We start from the raw sequence: 23,335 nt of genomic DNA on the forward strand, positions 1-23,335 counted from the left end.
ACTACAACTGATTTCAAACTGAGACCCTCCTGTGTTGTTCTCAGGGTCCTTTCCACGACCATGAAAACCAATGGCCATTATGACAGAAATTCTTGTAACTACTATATAATAGGACACTATTCAAATTGCAAATAATGCTTGGTGCTTATTTGAAATGCATCTCACCATATAGATGGTGTCTATATGAGTTTGTGACAACTGAGTTTAGTGTAATAACGGTAACACTGAAACAGGCTTCTGAGTTCAAGTATTGCAGGTTAGCCCATTAATCTCAAAGCTACTACAGTATTGTTTATAAATGAACTTTACTAAAAATCTAAAAAATTACTATTTTTTAGTAGAAAATCTGATACTATAAATGTATAGTTTAGTTAGAACTATAATGGAATCTATTAAGATTAATTTTAAAATTTGTGCAAAAAATTTTTACAATAATAGGAACTGTTTTTAAGCATTTTTATTTAAGCTTTATTTTTACTCTTAGTTAGCTGAAATGTGTTCGGTGCTGAACAGAAATTATATGAACTAACTGGATGGGCCTGAACAGTATGGAACAGTGTGAATATTTTTTTTTTTTTAAATTAACTTTGGTTTGGAACACTACTGTTTTCCACATATATTACAGATATTTGTGAGGCATTAAGAGAGTGGAGAAATTGCATCTTAATAAATGGAATTTTTTCACTGCCTGTGGCAAAAAGTAGAAGAACTAATTCAGTGTAGTCCATGGACACTGAAAACGTTTGAGATTTGACTGATGGAATTTTTAAAGAATGTGTCACCACTTCTTTTCCTGTGAAAGATGCATCAAGTTACACTGTTGACTTATGTTTTGCAGAATTCTTTCTTTAAAATGAAAACATAATTTTTAGCCACACTGATAAATTTGTTCTAGGACTGTGCATGTGTTTCCAGGGGGTTATTTCTTCTAAGAGGCACATACATCTTTATTTAGACTTTCAAGAAAAATCTTGGGGCCCATAATCAGTGATAAGTTTGATTCATTCAGCATTCTATAATATTCAGCATTTTATTTTTAAGCTTTACATTCTTTCATGTAATAGAGTGGCTCACTTATGCAAGTTTTCACAAGAATCTGTAGCTGGTTCTGGAATTTTGAGAATTTCCAATTCTAATTATGGACTTGGTTTCTCATTCCACATAAAATTTCTGCAGTTTTAAGTTTTACTGTAAAAATCTTGCACTTTAAGCTCTTTGCAGTGCTTTAGTCTACAATACAAGTGGTTTTTTGTAGTTGTCATCCTCAGAGCACATTTTGTCCTATCCATGTTTCAGTTCTATGTATTAATTTTGCTTTGTTTAAAGCAAACTCTCATTCTTCTAATAGACACATCAGGTGATCATTCTAGTTCATTGTGAACAGTTTAATTTTTTTTAATTATTATTTTTATTTCAGCATGAAAAATAAATCCAGTTGAATTTAGATGTGAGAAATATTTTGAGCTGCACTCTACCTATTTGAACAATTTGCTTGATATTGTTCTTATGAAGATTAACATGACCAGATTTCACTGATCTTTCTCTCATTGATAATCATTTCATTTTCATGCTTTCATCTGAATTTAATGTTTACATTTAAGTAATAAATGTTTTTACACATGGCTGAAATATGACAATGGTGGAAATCTACAGTTCGCCAGTGAATTTACCTGCTTTTGGAATGAAAACAGTTAAACCACTTCCAACATAATTGCATTTGTACCCAAGATATTTTTTGAAATACTGTATTTTACTCTGCATGAATTGTACTCTGTGGAATCACTATTGGCTAATGTAACCAAGAGCCTAATCTAAAGGCATCAGAATAAACTCACAGATGTCTCTGAAGTTTGAGAGTACAGCATCCCATTTTAGCATTAAAAACAAACTTGGAAGTTTTGCGAGATAGTTTGGCTCTTCAGCAAAGGAAGATGCTGTTTCTAAAAGACAAAATAAGCTTACTTTTTTTTCCTGCTGTTTTCCCATTGTGTGGGGTTTTTCTCCCTCTTTTTAGTAGGCTAATCTACGTTCACTATTAAGAAGTCAATGCTTTTCTAGAATTTGGATTTCTGACAGTGGATCTTGCTGATTAGTGGCTCTGGGGTTACAACATGATTTGTTATCTACGTTTGGAAATAAGGAGTTGCAATGTAAGCATTTTGTGAAGTTTAATTAGCCATCTAAGAACATAAGAGATTCAGAAAAGTAATTTGTTGCAAAAGTTCTGAAAACCTAATATAAATGTGTTACTAATTCTTGCAAGCGTGTGCATATGTTGTCTGCATAACCCCAGGCCATGGGCAATGAGTGCTCAGTGCTTAACTATGTTTGAAAAATTACCCAACGGGTCAGTAATTGGTTGGGTTTTGTTTAGATTGTGAAGTGTGTAAAAGGCATTTATTGTGCCTTGTTCCTTGGAATGTTTATTTTTTTTTTCAGTGCTGTAAGTCTATGCAGTTGACATTTTCAATAGCAGTATAGGTTAAATACAATTACTGACCACATCGATGTGTTTTTCTTTTGTAATGTCTGTCATCTGCATAAATGTATTTTGATAGTATTTGCCTGTTGCAGGGTTTGAGAAACAAACCAAAGAAAACAGGACATGTGAAACCAGACCTCATAGATGTTGATCTTGTGAGAGGTAGGTCCTGAGCTAGGAAAAACTGAATTTCTCAGTATAAAAATATCTGCCATCCTGTGTCTTGTAACAAAGGTGTATTTGTAAATATTAAAAAAAACCCAACCAACCCTACGTAACTCTTCTCTGAAGAAGATGGATAGGAAATATTGTTAACAGATGACCTCTAGATTAAACTGAAGGCTTAAAAACTTGATTTAAATTTTGTTATATGAATTTAGATTTTATTAAAAAGAAACATGTGGATTGTCATGGATCAAAGTTTTGGAGTTATTAGTTCAGAAATCTCCTATTGCCATGCATTCAGACTTCTTCCAGATCTTCTGACATCTAGAGAAAAGGTTATGTTGAAATTCAAGGCAAAAATTGCCTTGAATAGTTCTTGCCTTGAGTATTTCTTGCCTGTTTTAAATGACAAAATGGCAACAGAAGGTCAGATGATATGAGACTTTAAAAAAGTCTCTATTTAGTCTTAATTTATTTTTATCTTTTTATTTCATGCAGACTAGGGAAAATACTATTTAGCATTATTTTTTCCATGAGCCCAGCAGCCATCACGGTCTCCTGAATCCATTCCAGGTAGTGCTCTTTGCATTCAGTCTGGAATTAACTGAAGACCTTGCTGTGCTCTCGCCCTTAGAGACAGACAGGTACCCTCACACCCAGAGCTGGCCCTTAGAGACGCCCTCACCCTCTTGCTCCCAGGCCGCTTCTGCCTTGGTCTTTCCTAGCACTTGAACACCCGCACTCCCTTGGGCTGCTGGCATCATGGACATGTGGCCCCACAGCTCGTGCTCTGACGTCTGACTCCCAGTGCTGGAACTCAGCCCCCTGTATGCATGAATAGACCACCCTTCGCCCAGGAGAGACTTAAAGGAATTTAATAAGAAGATAGTACAGACTATGCTGGTCAGGCGTGTGGCACAGCCAGACAGTCTAGAGCACAAGTCTTATGAGGAGCAGGTGAGGGAACTGGGGTTGTTGAGCCTGGAGAAAAGGATGCTGAAGGGAGACCTTATCGCTCTCTACAACTACTTGAAAGGAGGTTGTATCAAGGTGGGGGTCAGTCTCTTCTCCCAAGTAACAAGCGATAGGATGAGAGGAAACGGCCTCAAGTTGCAGCAGGGGAGGTTCAGATTGGATATTAGGAGAAATTTCTACACTGAAAGGGTTACCAAGCATTGGAACAGGCTGCCCAGGGAAGTGGTGGAATTGCTATCCCTGGAGGTATTTAAAAGATGAGTAGATGAGGTGCTTAGCAACATGGTTTAGTGGTGGTTTTGTCATTGTTAGGTTGACGGTTGGACTAGGTGATCTGAAAGATCCCTTCCAACCTAGACAATTCTGTGATTCTATGACAAGCAGAGTACCGAGCCACAGCTATTTACACATGACCAGTCCTTTTTAGCCCCTTACCTCTCAATTTCCCCATGCTTGTTCCTCCCCAAATCACCTAAACGCCTCCTTTTTCCCACCCTTGGTTTCTTCCCTAAACATAGAATCATAGAATCATAGAATCATAGAATGGCTAGAGTTGGAAAGGACCTTAAAGATCATCGAGTTCCAACCCCCCTGCCATGGGCAGGGACACCTCCCACCAGACCAGGTTGCTCAAAGCCCCGTCCAGCCTGACCTTGAACCCCTCCAGGGATGGGGCATCCACAACTTCCTTGGGCAACCTGTTCCCGTAATAAGTCCTGTGCAATCTAAGCTCCTTTTCCCCTGCATCCCATAATGAGTCCCACACCCTGGGCAGCAACCCCCTTTCGTCTGAAAGGTGATCAGGAGAGCTGCTCCCAGTGGCTCATGGTGCAGGTTTCACACCTGGACAAGGGGGCTGATGGCTCTGCTGGGTCAGCCCTGGGAGGGGCTGGTCAAGGTGTTCCTTTCTTGATTTGGATTCCCGCCTGACCTTGTGCCTCTGTCCTGCTCTGGGCTTGTGGAGATGGGCCTTCTGTGGCCTGATGGCCCCAGTGATGTGTCTAGAAGAACCCGGGCAGGGTATTATTTGGGCTCCCCCTCCTGCCATTGTCTGTTTGAACTCCTCTGCGGGTGTGCAGATGAGCTTTTATCACATCACCTAACAATACAACTTTTTAAAAATGGGAATGTGAGAGAAAGAAACAAAATCAAGTAACATTTGAACTTTAAAGAAAAAACTGAAAACTCAATGTTTATAGGAGTTAAGGAACAACAGTAGACCACTTCAATATAGTGATATACATTAATAGCACTTAAATGACTCCTCTGCATGTATGTCTAAGCTGGCATTAAAGTAGTTCCAGCCCTGGCAGTGTTTTACCTGTGCCAGCGCAGAGCTCACTAATGCCAGTTCTGCTCGTAAACAAGGTGGAGATAGCATAGCAGCACGCAGTAGTTTCCCTTTCCGAGCAGTAACCTTGGCATAATTAAATCACACCCCCATTAAGTAAATGTTACAGTTTCTAGCTGCCAGAGAAGTGGGAATTTGAAGGAAGAAAAAGAAATGGAAGGATATGAGAGAGAAAGGACATTTAAATGAGTAAGAGGAAAAATGGTGTAGAAGGAGAGACAAAGATAGATTATTCTCTGGGTGGCTTCCTTGCTCCTGGGGATAGTCCTCAGTTGGACAGATGCTCCTCTATACTCGTCAACCTCATTCCATTTCCCTGAATGACGTGGCTAGAGCAACTTACATACGTTGATGTTTTATATCTCTTTACTGTATCAGGAAAAAGTTCTGCTGTGCGTGCATGGGCATGTGGAGTTATCATGACTTCCTGTTGCCTCATATCAGGTTTCTCATACCTCAATGAAACAGAATAAATTTTAATAATTTATTTTAAAATAATTTTGACATAGTAAGAAATGGCAATGTTTTGTAGAACTTCCTGATAATGGCAGTTGAGAGGGCACCAAGAATTTATGCAAATTTTGGATTGAGGAGATAATGAAATGGTGGAAGTACAAGATTTATTCAAATAATTATGTTTAATAATTGCTCCTTTAAACAACTATCTTAACTACCCTGCTATTGAACAAGTAAAGTTATTATTAGCCATAACAATGAAATATATCGAAATTTCTTTTCTTTTTTTAAAGGATCTGCTTTTGCTAAAGCAAAACCTGAAAGTCCTTGGACATCTCTGACCCGCAAAGGAATCGTGAGAGTTGTTTTCTTTCCATTCTTCTACAGCTGGTGGCTACAAGTGACATCAAGGGTCATCTTTTTTTGGCTGCTTGTTCTTTACCTTCTTCAAGGTAGAGTTGGATTACAGGATCAGCTTTGAATAAATTTTTGAAGTTCGTTCCAGTATTTTCTGAAATGTCGGAATGACACAGTCCCAAGCATGTGTCTCTTGGTTAACATTTCTTTTACATAGATGGAGGCATACTGAAAATTTAAGGATTTCCTCACAGGCTTTTTTCAGCATTTAGGATGTATGTTAGTCATCTCTGTATATAATTTAGGTTTCCAGGGCTATCTGATTCACTTCAGGACTGAGCAACGTCAAAGAAACCTTTGTCTTAGGCAGTGTGTTTTGTCTTGGGCTTTTGTTTTTTTCTGGTACTTGTGCAGATCAAGAGCTCTGATCAAGAAGCAAGAAAGGCCAAACCTGCTAAGGTGCATGCTGCTTGTGCAGCCTCGTAGGATGATCTCTTTCACCAGTTTCCAGTTGTCCTTCCATGTGTTACTTTGTCACATCAGAGGCAGCGAACTTTTAGCTTATGCTTTAGTTAGACCTGTGCTTTTGAATGATTGGCAAATTGGGGGGTCTTACTGTCCTGTGTGCTTCTGGTATTTTTTCCATTGCAATGGTGAGACTATGCATCTTAATTTTATGTTTCCTATATTATAGAAGGACTTTTGGGCAACTGTTAACAAACAGAAGGCAATTCACAGCTTCTGGGACGCTCAGTCTTGAGTTCTGGTAATCTGACATTGGGCTTCTCTTAAGTATATGTAATATAAAATAGGAAAATTAGAAAGGGAAGAATGTAAAGTCAGTATCTAATAGTGTGAAAGTCACCAAAAGAATAAATCTATCAGAAGCGTGTTCAACAGAAATGGAACAGAAGGTTAATGAAACCTGGGGAGCAATTTAAGTACCCTGAGAAGCTAAATGACTGATAAGTTTTCCACTGAAATCCAATTAAAATGCAATATTACTTTCTTAATTTTGCCATCTGTCCTAGCAGTTGTGAATCACTGTATCAGTTGGAATTGTATGTAAAACAAGAAACGGAGTTCTTTAAAAAAAAGATGACAGTGCCTCTTGTGTGATAATGTTAGCAGCTATGGAATGAATTTCACAGTACCAGTGCCCCAAAACTTGAAATATTCATGTGGTCTCCTGTTAAAACTGCTCCTTTTCTCCATTTCTGAGATAGGTGCTAGAGAAGTATCATTGCGTATGTTTGCATTTGTGTATACTACGGTAAGAGATCCCATAGTGTTAATAATTTTAATCTCATTTATAGTAATATAAGTAGTAAAATATGTAAGTTATAGTTCATTTGTTACCATGTTCATAGGTGGTTTATTTGGAGAAATGCCATTATAGTAATTTTTTATGTTCCCATTCTTAAATTTATTGAAAAAATATACTCACACTTCATTTGTGAAGCCTTCATAAGACTCTAAAAGCAGCAAAATAGTAAGACAATGCAGATTTTGAGTGCAAGCACAAGCAAGTTTTTTAAGACAATGATTACAGAGCTATCTTGTAATTAACTTTTTCCCTCCTCAGATTTCTTGGGATCTATGGTTTACTAAAGTTATGGTTGGAATACATCATTTCCCTAATCCATACAGTCTGTAATGTGACAAAATATTTCTGATATTTCTAAGGTTGTGAATTAACAATTACTGGGAAAAAATTAATAGTATTCCATATTACACTATAATCCAACTGTTTGAAACACTTGTCATTTAAATTATGCTGAATTAACTGCAGAGTTTTTGGTGTTTTTTAAAATGAATTAAAATGTACACGTGAGTGAAATAAAATTGACAAAATTTGTTATTGGAAACTATTTAAAACCCCGCCCTCAAGTTTCTCCTTCTAGCACTTCTATGTAAGATTTCTTTATATTTTACTCAAAGTGTGCTCATTTATTAATTTCATATGAAATTGGTAAGGCAGCACCAAAACGTCAAGAATCTATTATGAAAACTCAACAACAAAAAAACTTCAAATTCCAGTGGCCATATTTCTACCCTGAATCTGAATATTGTATTGTAGCTCAGACTTTTTGTCATTTTGACAGATTCTCACTGACACTGTTGTAAAATGGTCTGACTATTGTGTTTACATATGTTTAGTTGAACAATTTTACTTAATTATGAAGTATTTTCTCTAGATTTATGAACTGCAGTACTTGAAATCATTGCTTTGAAATTGATTAGCTTTAGCAGGATGCTTGCTAGCATTTATGTGAGTCTACAGAACAGAATTCTTTCCTTCACTGTAGATTTAAACTCCAGTTTTTATTTGCCTTGGTTTCCTTTAGTATAAAGTATGCTTAGCAAAATGTGTGATAAGAGGACTACAGGGAAATGTTTTCTGTCCAAGGTCATGGAACAGACGAATTAATTAAGGTAGAAGTAAAACCTTTTTCTTCTGACTCATCCATTTAGTTTATAGCATTACCTTATTTTTACTTTAAAAATGTTTCTATATTTTAATAGGAAAATGAAGTGTGAAAGTATAGTGTGTATCTCTAATGTGTATTTCTTAAGTATTAAACAAGAAACTTTAATAGTGATATGATTATTTATCGTGGTGAGATGCATACATATATATGTATGCATTTTTAAACTTGGTAATAGAAATATTTCAAAGGTTTAAATGCTATAAAAATAAATGCTTGTTGGTCTTTGAAATGTACAGTTGCTTTCTTTCATACAGCTTTTTGCTCTACATGATATAATTTTGTTTGTGTCTGTTTCACAAAATAAACCATTGTCATTTAGAAAAGTACAAGTCAAAATACTATAAAGAAGTAAAGAGATAATTAAAAGTGAGAGAAATTCTGCTCTGAGACCTAGTTGTTGGTAGGAACCATTCTAGGATAATCTGAACTACAACATATTGACACACTGTGCAGAAAGAAGTTCTTGGATTTCCCTCCCATCCTATTGAAAAGATCGGGAAATTGGGAACTTTTTCTTAAATCTGTGTGAAACTTCATGGTGGGAATCTGCAATCTATGGATTTGTATCTTCTGGAAGAAGATGATTTCTTCTAGATCACTCCGCTTTGCGAAATGTTTTTTAAGTAGCAGAAGAAATCTTGTACTGAAGTTTGAAATCACTTTGTGGAGACCTACTCCCACAAATCATTTCACATGGATCTGTGGAGCTCTGTGTTCTCAGAAGTGTGAACTTATCCAAATTGTATGGTAGGAGTCAAAATTGGCAACTTAATTACACTTTATACCTTATGAAGCTAATTGTATGTGTGAGAAACTCAGATAAGCTCATTTTGAAAGAAGTAATGTTGTCTGTACCATTTACTGTCTGTACCTTTTTTGGTCTATTTTTTAATGTTGGATTTCCGATTGATGCATACTTTCTGGGAAACCTCATACGTCAAAAACTTAGTCCACATATAGTAATAAAAGATACCCTATGTGTTCTACATAAGACCTTTGTGCTTTAATTTAGGAAAAAGACTGATGGGAAATTAGAAGTAGATTACCACAATCAAAAATAATTGCATTGTTTTGTACGTTTATTGTCTTTCTAATACCTGTTGCCTTGCTAAAGATTGTTTCATGAAAAACACATCTCTTTTTACTGGAAAACATCGCATCCAGGTGTCTGCTGTGTTAGGTGTGGCTTCATGTGATCTATTTTAGGTGTTTGGATGTGGCACATAAATTTGCACATGGCTATATTTTTTTCAATTAATTTTAGAAGAGAGCTGGTGAAAGCTGTTGAATTTGTACCTTGTATTTCTTGTGCTAGGAATAGGTCTAAGTAATACGACTTTCACTTCTTAGTGGTACAAGAATGAACCCAAGCTCTCATGGGATGTGCGGGTGTTAGGCATGAAGAATTATTCCCGTTCTGTTTCCAAATTGTTTCTTGAAGTTTCAGGTTTGTTTGTGTTTTTGTTTTTTTTTCTTGGTGGCTTCTTCAGCTAAGTTACAGAATGCCATTACAGAACACAGCACTTCAAGCCGTAGAGGCAGAGCAACAAGAATGTGCAATAAGCAGAGAAAGGAGAGGGATTGCCTCTTCTCTCTGCCCCGTACCTGTTGAATGTCTTTAGATTGACTTGAAGCCTGTAAAGACATTTCTGAGTTATAGAAGTGGTTGGGCTCTGGGTACAGGAGCAAGAAGAGCTGCATGGGAGTTGGCTATACATGAAAAACTGGTTATAGGGTTACAAAATTAACAGTTAACTGTGGAGTTGGAAGCTGCTTCTTTTCCAACCGCAAGTCCTAGTTGGAGTCCCGGTCATTTCAGCTGGACTGCCTCATGGTTTGTCTTTGATCTTTCCTCATTACTAGAAAATATACACACAAGTATATATGAAATGTGTACAGGGTTGCACTTATTTATGTCTGTCTATCCATATCGGCAATTTTGTCATTTGACTGGAATATGCAGTTTATAATGCTTTCTGCTGGAGAATATAAAAAGTTCCTAGTCTCAAATCTGTTGGCCCCTACAATGTTGAAACAGATGTACGGTTCCACAGAATCACAGGCTGGTTGAATCTGGCAGGGACCTCTGGAGATCGTCTAGTCCAAATCCCTGCCCAAAGCAGGGTTAGCTGGAACAGGTTGCTCAGAGCCGTGTCCAGCCAGGGTTTGAATATCTTCAATGATGGAGAGGGTTCGGCCTCTCTGGATGACATCCTCCTGGTTTGATGGCTCCTATGGTCACCTAATTTGTTGGATTATGCTGCAGCATTATAGGTGATACAGAACTAAATTTATTTGGGCTGCTTTAAGGATGTAATTTGCTTTTTGTTTTTGTTTCCTACTGAAGTTTCACCTTAAAGTTGTTTTATGATAGAACTACCTTTCCAAATGCTTTTTCCCCCCTCCTTACTTCATTCTGCCAACTTTTTTGAGCAATAGCTATAATATCAAAAGTGTAAAAGAAAAGATGGATATTAAGACAGTAGGCAACTGTTTAAATCTTTATTACTACCTATTTCATTGCAATCATAATTCCTTCTTCTCAGAATTACGTGGGTTCGTTTAAAATGCAGGTAAAGACTATATCTGACTGTTTCTCTTTTTAACAAAAGCAATTTAACAAGTTGGCCATTTCAGACATTTCACATGTTGAACTCAACTTAATTTCCCTTCTTTTGCAGTTGCTGCTGTAGCGTTATTCTATACAGCCCAAAGCCCACATAATATACCTCTGACAGAAGTAATTGGGCCAATATGGCTAATGTTGCTCCTTGGAACTGTGCATTGTCAGATTGTTTCTACACGAACTCCTAAGCCGCCTCCCAGCACAGGGGGTAAAAGAAGAAGGTATAGTCTATGCTAAAGTACTTATCATTTAGGATTGTTAAACTATTCTAAAGAACATGCATGAAAAAAAATGTTGGGGTTTACAGTCTCTGCTTTGCAAGAAATGAGAAACTGATGCTCTGTTTTTATCTGAAACTTTAAAATGGGTACTTAATTGGTGCTCTTGGACTGTTACGCATTGAGTAATTTATGCCTCATTTTAATTGAATCTGACATTTTACCTCAAAGCAGTTTGTATCTGAATAGGGGTTGAGTGACAGTATTTATATTAGTGCAAATTTTGTTTTGGAATTCCATACAGTACTGATTAATGATCTCTCTATGGGAAATATACATTAAAGGAGATGCTATTGGAAGCGTAGAACTTAAGTCTTCTGGCACTTCACTAAAGATGGTTTGCTACAAGTGAATTGTCCCATTAAAATGGGAAAACCTGCAGAATTTTGCAGGTCTAAGACTGATGATGAGATGAAATGTATTTTGGGGTTTAAGTGTTATGCTAATGAATAAGTGTTATGCTTAGTTCTATTAAATGGCATTTATTAAATTGACATGATAAACTTTAGCAAAATATTTTGAAATCTTGCTTGGTTTTGCATGCTTAAACTGCTGAACACGTTAATAGAACTAGTAGGTTTCACTTATAAAGCTACCTTCCGATTTTAATCTCTTCTGATGAAGGAAATTAAGGAAAGCAGCACATTTGGAAGTACATAGGGAAGGAGATGGCTCTAGTACCACAGATAACACACAGGAGGGAACAGTGCAGAGCTACGGTACCAGCACCTCTTGCAGTATTGGCGCTGTCTTCAGAGATATCTGGCATGCCGCTTTCTTTTTATCAGGGTTTGTATTTATTCAAGGCTACATATGTGTTAGAGATGCAGTATCCCTTTTCTAAAGTAAACGTTGATCTAATGATTAAACTTTTGTTGATCCAGTTTTTGTTTGTAATAGTAAACTCATTTCAGTATTTGAATGTGTACTAATGTGTTGTTTCTTGACTTCTGCAAATGCTGATGGAATAATTTTGAAAAGATATGTTACTAACATTTAACTAAATTATATAGTGATGTAGGAGCACTCTGTGTGGGCTATCAGGAATGAACCAATGCAGTTTCTCAATTTTAATCCAATGAGAAAATTTGATTCTTTAATTTTACTTTATTACATTAGCTGTTTATTACTCCGAGAGAATGCTTATTGAACTCTATCACTGTCATCAAATCACACACTTTTTCTGAAGGAAAAGCCTTCAGGATTCAAATAGTCACAGCATTTAGTTTATAAATAAACATCGAAGATATATTTTCTAATGATTGGAAGAAACATCTAACCCTGTTACATTCAAGAGCTGTTTTGCAAATGATTGATCTGTTAATGCAGTGCTCTGAGCAATGACAAAGTTTTTTAAAAAACATTCTGTAGTAGTTTGTGTTCAAGATATGCTGTACACACAGCATTGTGAGTGCTATATATCAGTATTTATTAACAAGGGAAAATATGCTCATAAAATAGTATGAAATTGAGAAAAGGGATACTGCAAATTATTGCATTGGTGTTTTGTTGTGCACGCTGCATCTTAAATATGGCAGCACTAACATGTCTGTCATACTTGTGATATGTGCTCTTAACCACTGGGAAAGCTTATCTTATGTTACGTTCTGGGAATGTCTAGTTGAAACTCTGGAGAAGTTTTAAAAATATTTAAAAATATTGTAGGAGGAGAGTTCATGCGACTTGTTCCTTTGTGTAGATTAAGGTAGCTTTGACAAACTATGAGTCATATTAATAGACGTGACTGCTGTTCTTTGGGTCTGTATGCATTAATTTCTGGTATGTTTGGAGTGTAGTCTTGTAAACCTTTGGATGTTTTCATTATGTTGAAGATACTGATCTGCAATAAGGAGCGTTGGAAGATTCATTTTTTTCCTTACCTTCCCTCGTATTATGCTCAGAGTGTTTTCAGTTGAGAAGGGCTGTGTGAGACTTGCTCTAAGGACTTGTTTAAACCATTTAATGAGAGGTAGTGTGTATATATATAGATGTTAAGCCTCAATGATGACTACTTAGTATATATAGTATCTTCAAAGGATAAAGAGCACAGAGTGACTGAGAATGCTGTAAGTAGCCCTTAGTCATTTTTTACCTCTTCAATTGCAGAGACACAGTTGTTTGTATGTCTGGAGCCATACAAACTGAATCAGGAACTTGAAAAAATAACATTTTTTCCTAGGAGATCATGCAGATCGGTAATTTTTTTCATGATAATACAAACAGTTTTGTCATCACAGCGGGATGGCAGAGTGGGGCTGGGAATGAGTAAGCAGGAGTGCAGCATGGAGTTTGTTGACTACTTGGTGATGTTGCTGAAGAAAATCTTATGAAACCTCAGCGCAAAGAAGCTGTAAAGTGATGTCTGTCCTGCTTCTTAAGACACACTTTGAAGCTCTTTAGAAAAGCACATTAGAATTTCTCATTAGTGTTCATGTACAGCAGTTTTTCCACATACATTAAGGTTTGAGATACCATTTTCTGGAGTTTTAAATATAGGTCTATAACACATGGTTTCAAAACTAACCTCAGAAATTATGTTCTTTGCTTTAGGGCAGGACCCTGGGTACCTAGACCATTTGCCTACACTCAGGTCATTGGTAATCTGGAACTGTATTCAGTAAATATCCTTTGGAATGGCAGAACTCAGTCTGACTAATAAAATAGAATTCTAAACTTTAATCCAGCACAGGGGCAATTAAAAAAAATCTAATTATTTATTTCAGTGGAAAGGAGAGCAATATCCAAATAGGTAATTTATTCAGAATGTAGTACTGATTTGGGACTTTGCGCTCTGTGTGTATCCTTACTCCAATTACAGAAATCTTACAGTTATAGCTTCTTAAAAGTTTTGCAGCATGAACAGGGAGGAGAGTTTTTTTGACCAACCCAAATGAAAATGCATGGGAATAGAATACTTGACAGTGAAAACCTACAGTCTTCCAGAAACTTGATTTATATCTTTCTTAATATTTTCTCTAACTAATGCATGGATAAGACTGAAAGTCATTCTTGACTTAGCTTTTGCACATATTCAAGCTTTTAAAGACCTTGGATTTATTCATGGTGTTGTCCTGGCTTGCTCTTAAATACTTTTAAATCTAGCATGAAATTTTAAAAGTTGATTAATGATGTATATATATGTAGTAATTCCAGGAAACTACACATTTATATCAGCTAGGGAAGTATTGTTCATGTTTGTTATTGTTGGTTTTTTTCCTTTAACACAGTATAGTGCGTGAAAGCCTAACTTTAAGCCCAAATATATGCTTGAGGCTTACACTTAAATTTAGGGATTCTTACAAAAAAATAACTTTGGTTTCTACATTAGAAACAAATGAAAGACTTCAGTCAAGTACCTGCTTTTCAAAATGAACTTTAGTTGATATCAGACTAGTGTTTGTCTTGCAGTTTTAGCACTTAAACATAGCTTGAGTAGTGAAGTCCTATATGAACAAATTATACATAGATACATACATAATTTTTTGTCTTATCTATTCCTACTCAACTGTTTGAGGCTACTTCTTCCTAGCAGCTTTCAAGTTTCATGTGAAATGTATAAAAACTTCTGAAATCAAACTTGGAAGAGTTGTCCTGTTACTCCACTCATACGGCTTAGTGACTTCTGGAATAAGTCTCTGACTGGATGGATGGATGTGATGAGAACTGGATTCCCTTTTGTACTGTTTAAAAGAAACTTTTACAAAGGGGCAAAAGTATATTTAATACTTTAAAAATTGGCCTCAATAATGTTTTAGATCATCTTCTTAATGGACCTAGAAAAATTAAAACTCCGTATGCGAACTAGCACATCGGTGATCTGCAAACAGGAGGCTTACTAACAGCTTCAACACAAAACACATGCTAAAGCATCTTGCTCTCTCCTTACCTTTGTAAACTTATAATAAAATTAATCCATGCAAATATATAATAACTACAGAAAGTGTTTCTACTGGTTTTGTAGTCATTTAGAAATAAAGTTGACTAGGGATTTTGGGAATAGGTCAGGGAATAGTAGGTGAGTTCTAGAGCTTCCTACAAGAGAAGTGCAGCAGCAGTTACTTTGGTTTAAAAATGATTTTTTTCCAGGAAGGAGTGAGGGAAAGTAGAGTAAGGTTAAAGATGGGAAAGGAGGATGAAACACCTTTGTAACATTGTAAAATTGTCAGCATTCCAACAGATAAATTGTTCCTTTTTGGATTTTTCCATTTTATCCAGCTCTCCCTAGCCATATTTTTGTGTTCAGGTCTTCCCTGTGTAGGTGGAATACCTTATCTTGGGAGGAATGTGAGGTGACTATCCCAATTATCCCGATTCGTTGGATGTACATACTGAAGAGGAATTTAATCTTCTGCTGTGTAATCCAAGCTCTCACAGAGTGCCTCACTCCTTAAAGAGAAAGGCAATGCATGTTCCCTCATAGGAGCACAAGATCAACCAAGCAGATTCTTGATAGTTTTATGACCTATGTCCAGTCTTCTACTTTTAATAAAAATAGAGAAATCAGAAAACTTGATTTATAACACTTTTCTTCTCTCACACGTGTTCTGGGAATCTAACAAACAAAATCTAGTAAATACAAGATATTCATTGACTTTCTGATTTTTTTTCCATGTCATTTACTTTGAGAATACAGAAGCTTAAGCGAAGACTTAAAGTAGTCTCTATCGATAAGGTAGCAAGCTGCTGTTCCTTTTCATTCCTTCATCGACTGCACTTTCTAATTTGGAAGTGCAATCATCCAAATGTTTGCTTTGAGAAAGCCTTTTTCTAATATTAGATATTCTTGCTGCTACATCTATTGACTAGATAAGGGCTTTGATGCCTGAAGAACGTTATGGAAGACTATTCATTAATATTAGTAGTCTTAAGAGTAATACTGAAGCATAATTCATAAACTTATTTTGTGATTTAAAAACAGGCTTAATTAGTGTGTTTGTAAGATATACCAAAATATGTTGCCAAGGGTGTTACTGGATAATAAGGAAAAGGGTAAATCACCTTCTGTTTAGTAGAGTTGACAATAAGAAGAGTGCATTTAAAAACATAACAACAAAAATATCTGTGTACAGAGTACTAAACAGCATGTTTGTTTGCAGCTTCAGGAAACAGCATACTCGCTTTGAATTGTAACACTTAAAGAAACTTTTAGCATACCTCTCTTTTTGTTAAGATAGAATAGAAAAGTTTCTATTTAATTTGAAGCTTGTGGGTTTTTCTATTGCCAAAGTTGCTGTGAAGTTTTAATTTTAAAACATGGGTGTCCTTTTCTTTCAGTAGCTAATGGTATAATTTTCTTTTGGACACTGACAGTTTCTTTTGTAACAATTTTAGGAAAGGATAATGGGTAATATTTAGAAAATGAAATACTTACAAATCCTGTATCAAATGTTAATATTATTAGTTTGGGGTCATCTTAGTAGTAAAACTAAAACATGGGTTGAGACAGATAGGCAGGATTTAGACTGCGGAAAAAAATGTAAAATCATTAATTTAATATTACATTTGTTTCAAATATAGATCTAAGAAAGCAAAAAGCTCAATAGATAAATCCACTGAGACTGATAATGGCTACGTGTCCCTTGATGGGAAAAAGACAGGTAAAAGTAATGAAGAATGTGCACAGGCCCACGAACGTCGATGTGAAGTGATTAGGCCAGAAGAGTCAGGGTGGAGCACTGCAACAGTGAGAGATGCCTTCAGCAATCACAGTCATCACAAAGTAAGTGTGCTTTGTTGCTTTCAAAGCAGGATTATTAATTTGTCAAATGATACGTGAGGTGTATTTTTGTGATGCTTTTGATGCATTCTTATCTACTTTATTCGTGAAAATGTTTTTAAAATGAAATTAGGCTTAGGGTCTTGTGTCCAAAAACTTATGTTAAATCTTAACTTACATTAAGGCTTATATTCCTAGCCTTTCCTTTTTCTTGTAGGAGGATCCTTACTGAGTTGTAAATATTCTTTGCCATTCTGTATTTCAGTGCACAAATTTGTGTGCTGTCTTTTATCTGTGGCTTTTTCCACACCAGCTAAACACACTGTACCTTTTCCTGCCTCTTTGATACTCTGGGCACAGGTCTGTCTCTATGCTAAAATGGAACAGATTTTGGATTACAGACAGTTGGTAATTTTGAGGTCATTCTGAGCATTTCCCTGTGAATCATCTTCTTTTTCCTTTATTTATTTATTTTTGTATTTACAGTATTTTATTGATCTCTGTTTAAGATGAGGAAAGTACGATTTCCCTCTCAATGAAGTAGGCAGGACTCTGGAACCATAGGAAGTGGTCATGAAAGAAGGCAGAACTTTTAATTTGTCTGGGTCTGATTATCTCCTGGATATCCTATTTTCATCTTACCATTCTATGGAATAGCTTTTCCAGAATGTTTTTCCTGACTCTCTTACCACTGACATTTGCTGATATTGACTGCCATGTTAGAATTGTTCTTTAGTATAATATGAACTAGCCCTTCATCGTCTGAGAAATGTTTATTTTGATATTACAATTTCTGTTTTATAATTCCCACCGTACCACTTCATTTTGACAATTGGAAATGTGTTAATATTTAACTGAGCATAGATAATAATGTTGCAGAAAGAAATTTGATTACAGTAGTTAAGAACAAGACCTAGTAAGTATGAGTGTACGTCTTACTATATTTCTTGCACTAGGATACTCACAGGACTGTGACAAATTTATCAGATGAGGTTTCTAGCGAAGAAGGGCCTGAAACTGGATATTCTTTACGTCGCAATGTAGAACGCACTTGTAGTGATTGTACACTTCGAAACAGGAAATCTCACCATTATAAGAAACACTATCCTCTGGAGGTATGTTCTTTTCCATTGCTTCTTTTCTGTAAATTGTTAAAGCATCTTGATTTCTTACTGAATAGATAAATTTTTCTCAAACCTTTTTTATTCTTTGTTGGATTTTAGGAGTCTATTAATTGGAAGTCATGCTAGCGGGGAACAGGGATTTTAATTTTTTTTTTTATTATGTTATTTTGATGACAGCATTTTGAAATTAAGATGTTTTTATTTAGTTGGTTTGAGCTTCATCCTATTTTTCAATTTGTTGTAAGGAGCCTAAAATACATTCTATAGATCTTGCATTAGGTTATGGCAAACTCTGTTGCTGTCTTTTGATACCAGTTATCTCCTATGGAAACTTGATCTGTTATAAAATCAGTAGAAATTGGCAATATGCAAATTTTCGTCATTCTAGTGCTGCTGTTTCTCTCTGTTAAGTTAGTATTTTGGATTCACTAGCCTTCTTGTGGAGAAGTTTGATTGACTCCACCTCTGAGTTTTTATTCCCTCATATTTATTGAAACAATAATTTAAAATATTGTCATGAAATCTTAACAAAATTGTTAATGCATAAAAATACTGAAATTTTAAGAGACTTGATGACATTATAGCTTAGAAAAGGAGAATTCATGGATTCCATTCTAGCAGAGTTCTTAATTTTAAGGCCTCAGACATTGAAAGAGAAAGCAGTACGTTATCGTGTTTTTATTTATTTATAATTTTAAAGAAATTATGCTCTTTTTTGCAAATGCTGTGCAACCTAGCAGATATATGGAACATTCTTTTCAAAGGCTGCATTGCCATTTTTTCACTAGAACCATGAGAAAAGAGTGTAAAGAGTAATTCCAGCACCAACTGAAGCCCACTTACAGGTGGGTTGAATAGGCAGAGCCTCCTGAGTAAGCTTTCGGCTTGATACAAGAAACCTTTCCTTAGAAGAGTTCAGATATTACTTTCTCTGATAACAGTTGCAAAGCCTTAAGCTTGATGCTTTGCATAAAAACATTATTAGATAATCTTTTCTTCTATCCTTTCACTTATTTCTCACAGATGTTGGTTAAAAAGATCCAGAAGGCTAATTGATTTGAGTGTTTAATGCCTTATGCATATTTGGTTTAGGATAATTGAGCAGGTCGATACTGTTTGTTTCATATGACAGAAGATGTCTCTTGACTGTATACTTGTGCAGTTGGTAGTGCTTGACAAGAGGAAGCAGAAAGATATGATTACCGTCAATTTTTTTTCACCTTAAATATATTTTCTCTTGCGTAGAGTGCTGCAGAACTAGGGAAGACTCTTTAGATATGTTCAGAAACTGAAGAGACTGAATTTGCTGTGTGCGTAGCTTTGGTAGTAATATTTTCACTTGTTCTCCATTTACTTATCTGACTGATGCCGTGAAAGAGGAAGCCTTTCTTTATTGTTACCGACTCGCCTCCCCCACATGACTACAAAGGAAATGAAACAATAGTTTTCAAATCTGTGAAAGCTTTCTTTGTATTTAAAAAAAAAATAATTAGTGAAGTCAGTGGATATACTCTCAACTTCTGTCCTACATTTTCTTTTATCTTCATGTTTACTTGTCAACTTAATTGTTTTTTGAGCAAGCTTTTTTAATATTCTTACTTTATTAACTTCAGGACTCAATGGTACCCAGTAGCAACCGCCTTCTGTATACAATTTTTTCTTTTTTTATTTTAAGAAAAACAGTTCAGACTCTTCCTGCATTGATGTTATCCCTCTCTTTGTAAAAAAAAATAAAAGGGAAAGAGGTCAGACCAAATTTCTTCTAAATATTTCTTTACAAAATTGCTTACATAAAATACATGAAGCATGATTTTCAGGAAGAACAAAGAACATTTCTTTAGATAGTTATGCATTAAAAATTATATTAAATTAGTGGGTCTGCTGAAAAATTGCTTGATTATTATTTTCAGTGTAAAAGATTGTGTATATTGTCAACAGAAACTAGTAGAAATAAGTAAATTTTGTGTTAATTTGGAACAGAAATTGCAGAGGATGGCAATGAGTAGGAAGGTACTGCTTTTAAGACTACCTACCTGTCATGCAGGAAATGGATTCTGCTTGCTGTAGAGAGTAGTTCTTGTTGTGAAGGCAAAGCTAGATTGTTTCATATGTATGCATGGGAAGACTTGAATGTCCCAAACAATACTTTTCTTTCTTTATCTAAGAGATATAGGTAAAATTTGAACATAATGAGGCATGCTTGTTTCTCAAGTGCAGTTTGTTTAAAATAATTAAAATTTTATGTATGACTACATAGATTACACAGAGATTATACATAGCAGTAGCTATGTATATTCTTGCTTATTTTTCCTCTCTACACCTGATGCACAACTGTCTTCAAACAAGCTCACTCTCTCTTTGAGAGGTGTGTTAGTGGTAACAATGGGGCAATGTGATTTCTAGGGAACTTCCTCATTTATTTTACATAAATTTTACATTTAGAAATGTGCTTCTGGAACATACCAAGCTTGCTTTTAAAACTGGTTAAATTGTGTCCACGCTGCTTGCTTGACAAGCTATTTGAGTGCCTCAGGTCTTGGATGACTAGAAGTATCTGTCCCTTCTTCCTCCAGGGCCTTGCCCTTTCTAGAGGAAAAAATTCCTTACTTTATGGAGAAGTTAATAAGTAGCTAAAGTACTTCAGCTCAAATAGCTAGAGGCAGAAAATCAAAATCCCAGATTAATTTAAAATACTTTGTTAATGATGCTTTTCTCTCAGTCACATTTCTCTATTACAATTTCAGTCTGGTGTATATAGCTTTTGTCTCACACGCTCACTTGTGTCTTTCACATTTTCATTACGATAACAAGGCTGTAAGTGTTTTAAAGAGGCTTAATTTACAGCTTATAAAATCAGAAGTTTGAGACATAGTTGGAGTCTGTGGCTCGATAATTGCTGTTAAAGTCTAAATTAATGAGTTCTAAAAATCTGTAAAATAGTTATTTCCTTTTAATAGTTAATATGATTTGATTCTTCATTATGTGACCCCTCTTCACAAAGCAGGGACTGTGAACTGTTACTTATTTGTACAGTGTCTAAAAATGTTCAACCTCTTAGACATTCCTTCAACAAACATGTAATTCTTTCTGATGAAAAAGGTAATGGATTGGAACATAAAAACCAGATAAATGTGGATTCACTAATTTGAACTTTAGAACCGTTCTGTCAGGAAACAATGTAGAATGAAAAAGCTGCATTAATTGCAATGCATATTTTAATTTCAGGATACACCTAAATCAGGTACTAGCTGCAGTTCTCGGTGTTCAAGCTCCAGGCAAGATTCTGAGAGTGCGAGGCCAGAATCGGAAACTGAAGATGTGCTGTGGGAGGACCTCTTGCACTGTGCAGAGTGCCACTCCTCCTGTACCAGTGAGACAGATGTAGAAAGCCCTCAAGTGAATCCATGTGTGAAGAAAGAATACAGAGATGACCCATTTCATCAGGTTGGTATCCACCAATTTTGATTTTTTTTTTTTTTTTTTACACTACACACAGGTTTAGTATTATCGGCTTTATCATACATCAGGAGGCCTGGGAGAAAGAACTCTATATTAAATGAAAGTAACAAAGCCAAAGTGATTTGATAGAGTTAAAGGAAGGAAAATTTGATTTCTGCTACTCAGTTATTAATTTGTCAAATGAGGAGGATATGACAATATACTGAAATAGCCTACAGAATATTTGAGTGTTTGAATCTTAGTTCTAGTTTAGGATAAATAGTGATTGATTGAAGTTTCCTATGTGGTAGATGGTTCTGGGGTTTTTTTTTCCTCTAGTGGAATTACTTTTTTGTGAGCACATCAGACACCTTTATATTTGCTTATATATAAGTGTATATATAAAAAAGCAAACAGAAAGATAAGATACATAGTATCTAATGTTATATATGTATATTTGATGTGTATATATGATGTGTATGTGTGTTATATATGTCTAAATTCTATTTAGATATAATTTTATTTTTACCTTAAAGCAAATAATTTTATTTTGCTTCTTTAATGCTATTATGTAGCAACATATTCAGTTATTTCAGTGATTTCTGAAAATTTTAGTGTTTGTTGGGAAACACTGCAGTTGCAGCCTGCCTTGATTAGCGTTGGACGGAATCCATTGTTCATACTTGATCATTAACATTCTAAGTATTAGACTTGATCATTAACATTCTAAGTATTAGACTTGATCATTAACATTCTAAGTATTAGTCTTCCTTTGGTAAAATCCATCCAGATGTCACAGTGCAAGTTATATTTGTAGTACAAGTATTATCTTTAAATTGCATGTTAATTGCGTTGCTAATTTGAACCATTTAAGTAAAGAGATGGAGAGAATGTGAACATTCTTCTGGGTAAACATGCCATATGTGTGTTGGTAGTGCATCATCACTACTAAGGAATGTCATGCAAGAGATGGTGTTAATGTAAGCTAAGGAAAAGAATTTCAAAAGACAGGCATTTCACTCATAACCAGAATTGAAAATTACGTATTTGTTGATTTTAAAAAACTCCTCTTCTGCGCTCCCCCCACAAAGAAACCCCAAAGAGATAGCAATTTGAATTTTATGCAGTCTTTGCTTTTTTATTTATTTTTAGTTCTTGCATACATTCCATATAAACACTAGAACGGAAACCTTACGATAGAGAGTTGATTTGCAGTCTATGCATTGACTTTGTTTTCCTGCAGTTGAGTGTTTTGATTGTAGATTGTGAATTTTTGAGTTTCAGCTCTTGGTGTTGATACTCCCTCTAGAGGGAGACCTTGGAAATATGTGAATAAGAAAATCCGGCAACTAGGATTTGCATTGTTTTAATAATACAAATAATTTTCTTTCATCCAATGGAGGAAAAAAAAAAAGGAGATAATTGAGTACTTAGCAGAATAGAAAAATTTCAGATAAATACTGATAAAGCAAGTAAAAAAAAAAAAAGCTTTACTTTTAATCCATGATAAAATAAATTTTAAAAATAATATCACGCCCTTCCCACTGCCTGCCCAGCACCACCACTCCCAGTAGTTTGATGCACATATTGCTAGGTGATGAGGCAGAGTTGAGAGGAATTTTACTCACCTGAATGGGAGAGGAGTGAGATGGGGCTGAGGGAAGTCAGGCAATGGCTGCAGCAGACCTTGTTGCCTCAACATTTTTCCAAATCCTGCAGTTCTCACTTGGCTGTTTGTTTAGGGTAAAGGTGCCTCAGCCATAAGTGCGTTCAGTAAATTGGGCTGGGATTGCTTGGATCTTGGAGCTGTGCATATTGATTAGACTCCTACCACTCCTTCTGAGTCTTGCCAGATACAGTTAACAAAGGGGGGCC

General features: G+C 35.6%; 1 protein-coding gene across 1 annotated transcript in view; it reads left to right on the top strand.

Moving 5' to 3' along the window:
• The window catches only part of PHTF2 (putative homeodomain transcription factor 2), a 39,595-nt gene that overhangs the window by 1,405 nt on the left and 14,855 nt on the right, over window positions 1–23,335 (top strand). Inside the window, exons 4-10 of the mRNA XM_074167701.1 lie at window positions 2,575–2,644; window positions 5,723–5,881; window positions 10,960–11,125; window positions 11,807–11,971; window positions 16,700–16,901; window positions 17,855–18,013; window positions 21,248–21,466. Coding sequence (XP_074023802.1) covers window positions 2,575–2,644; window positions 5,723–5,881; window positions 10,960–11,125; window positions 11,807–11,971; window positions 16,700–16,901; window positions 17,855–18,013; window positions 21,248–21,466 — 1,140 coding nt within the window. The remainder of the gene's footprint in view (window positions 1–2,574; window positions 2,645–5,722; window positions 5,882–10,959; window positions 11,126–11,806; window positions 11,972–16,699; window positions 16,902–17,854; window positions 18,014–21,247; window positions 21,467–23,335) is intronic.

This window comes from Numenius arquata, chromosome 2, assembly GCF_964106895.1.
Source record: "Numenius arquata chromosome 2, bNumArq3.hap1.1, whole genome shotgun sequence".
NCBI lineage: Eukaryota > Metazoa > Chordata > Aves > Charadriiformes > Scolopacidae > Numenius > Numenius arquata.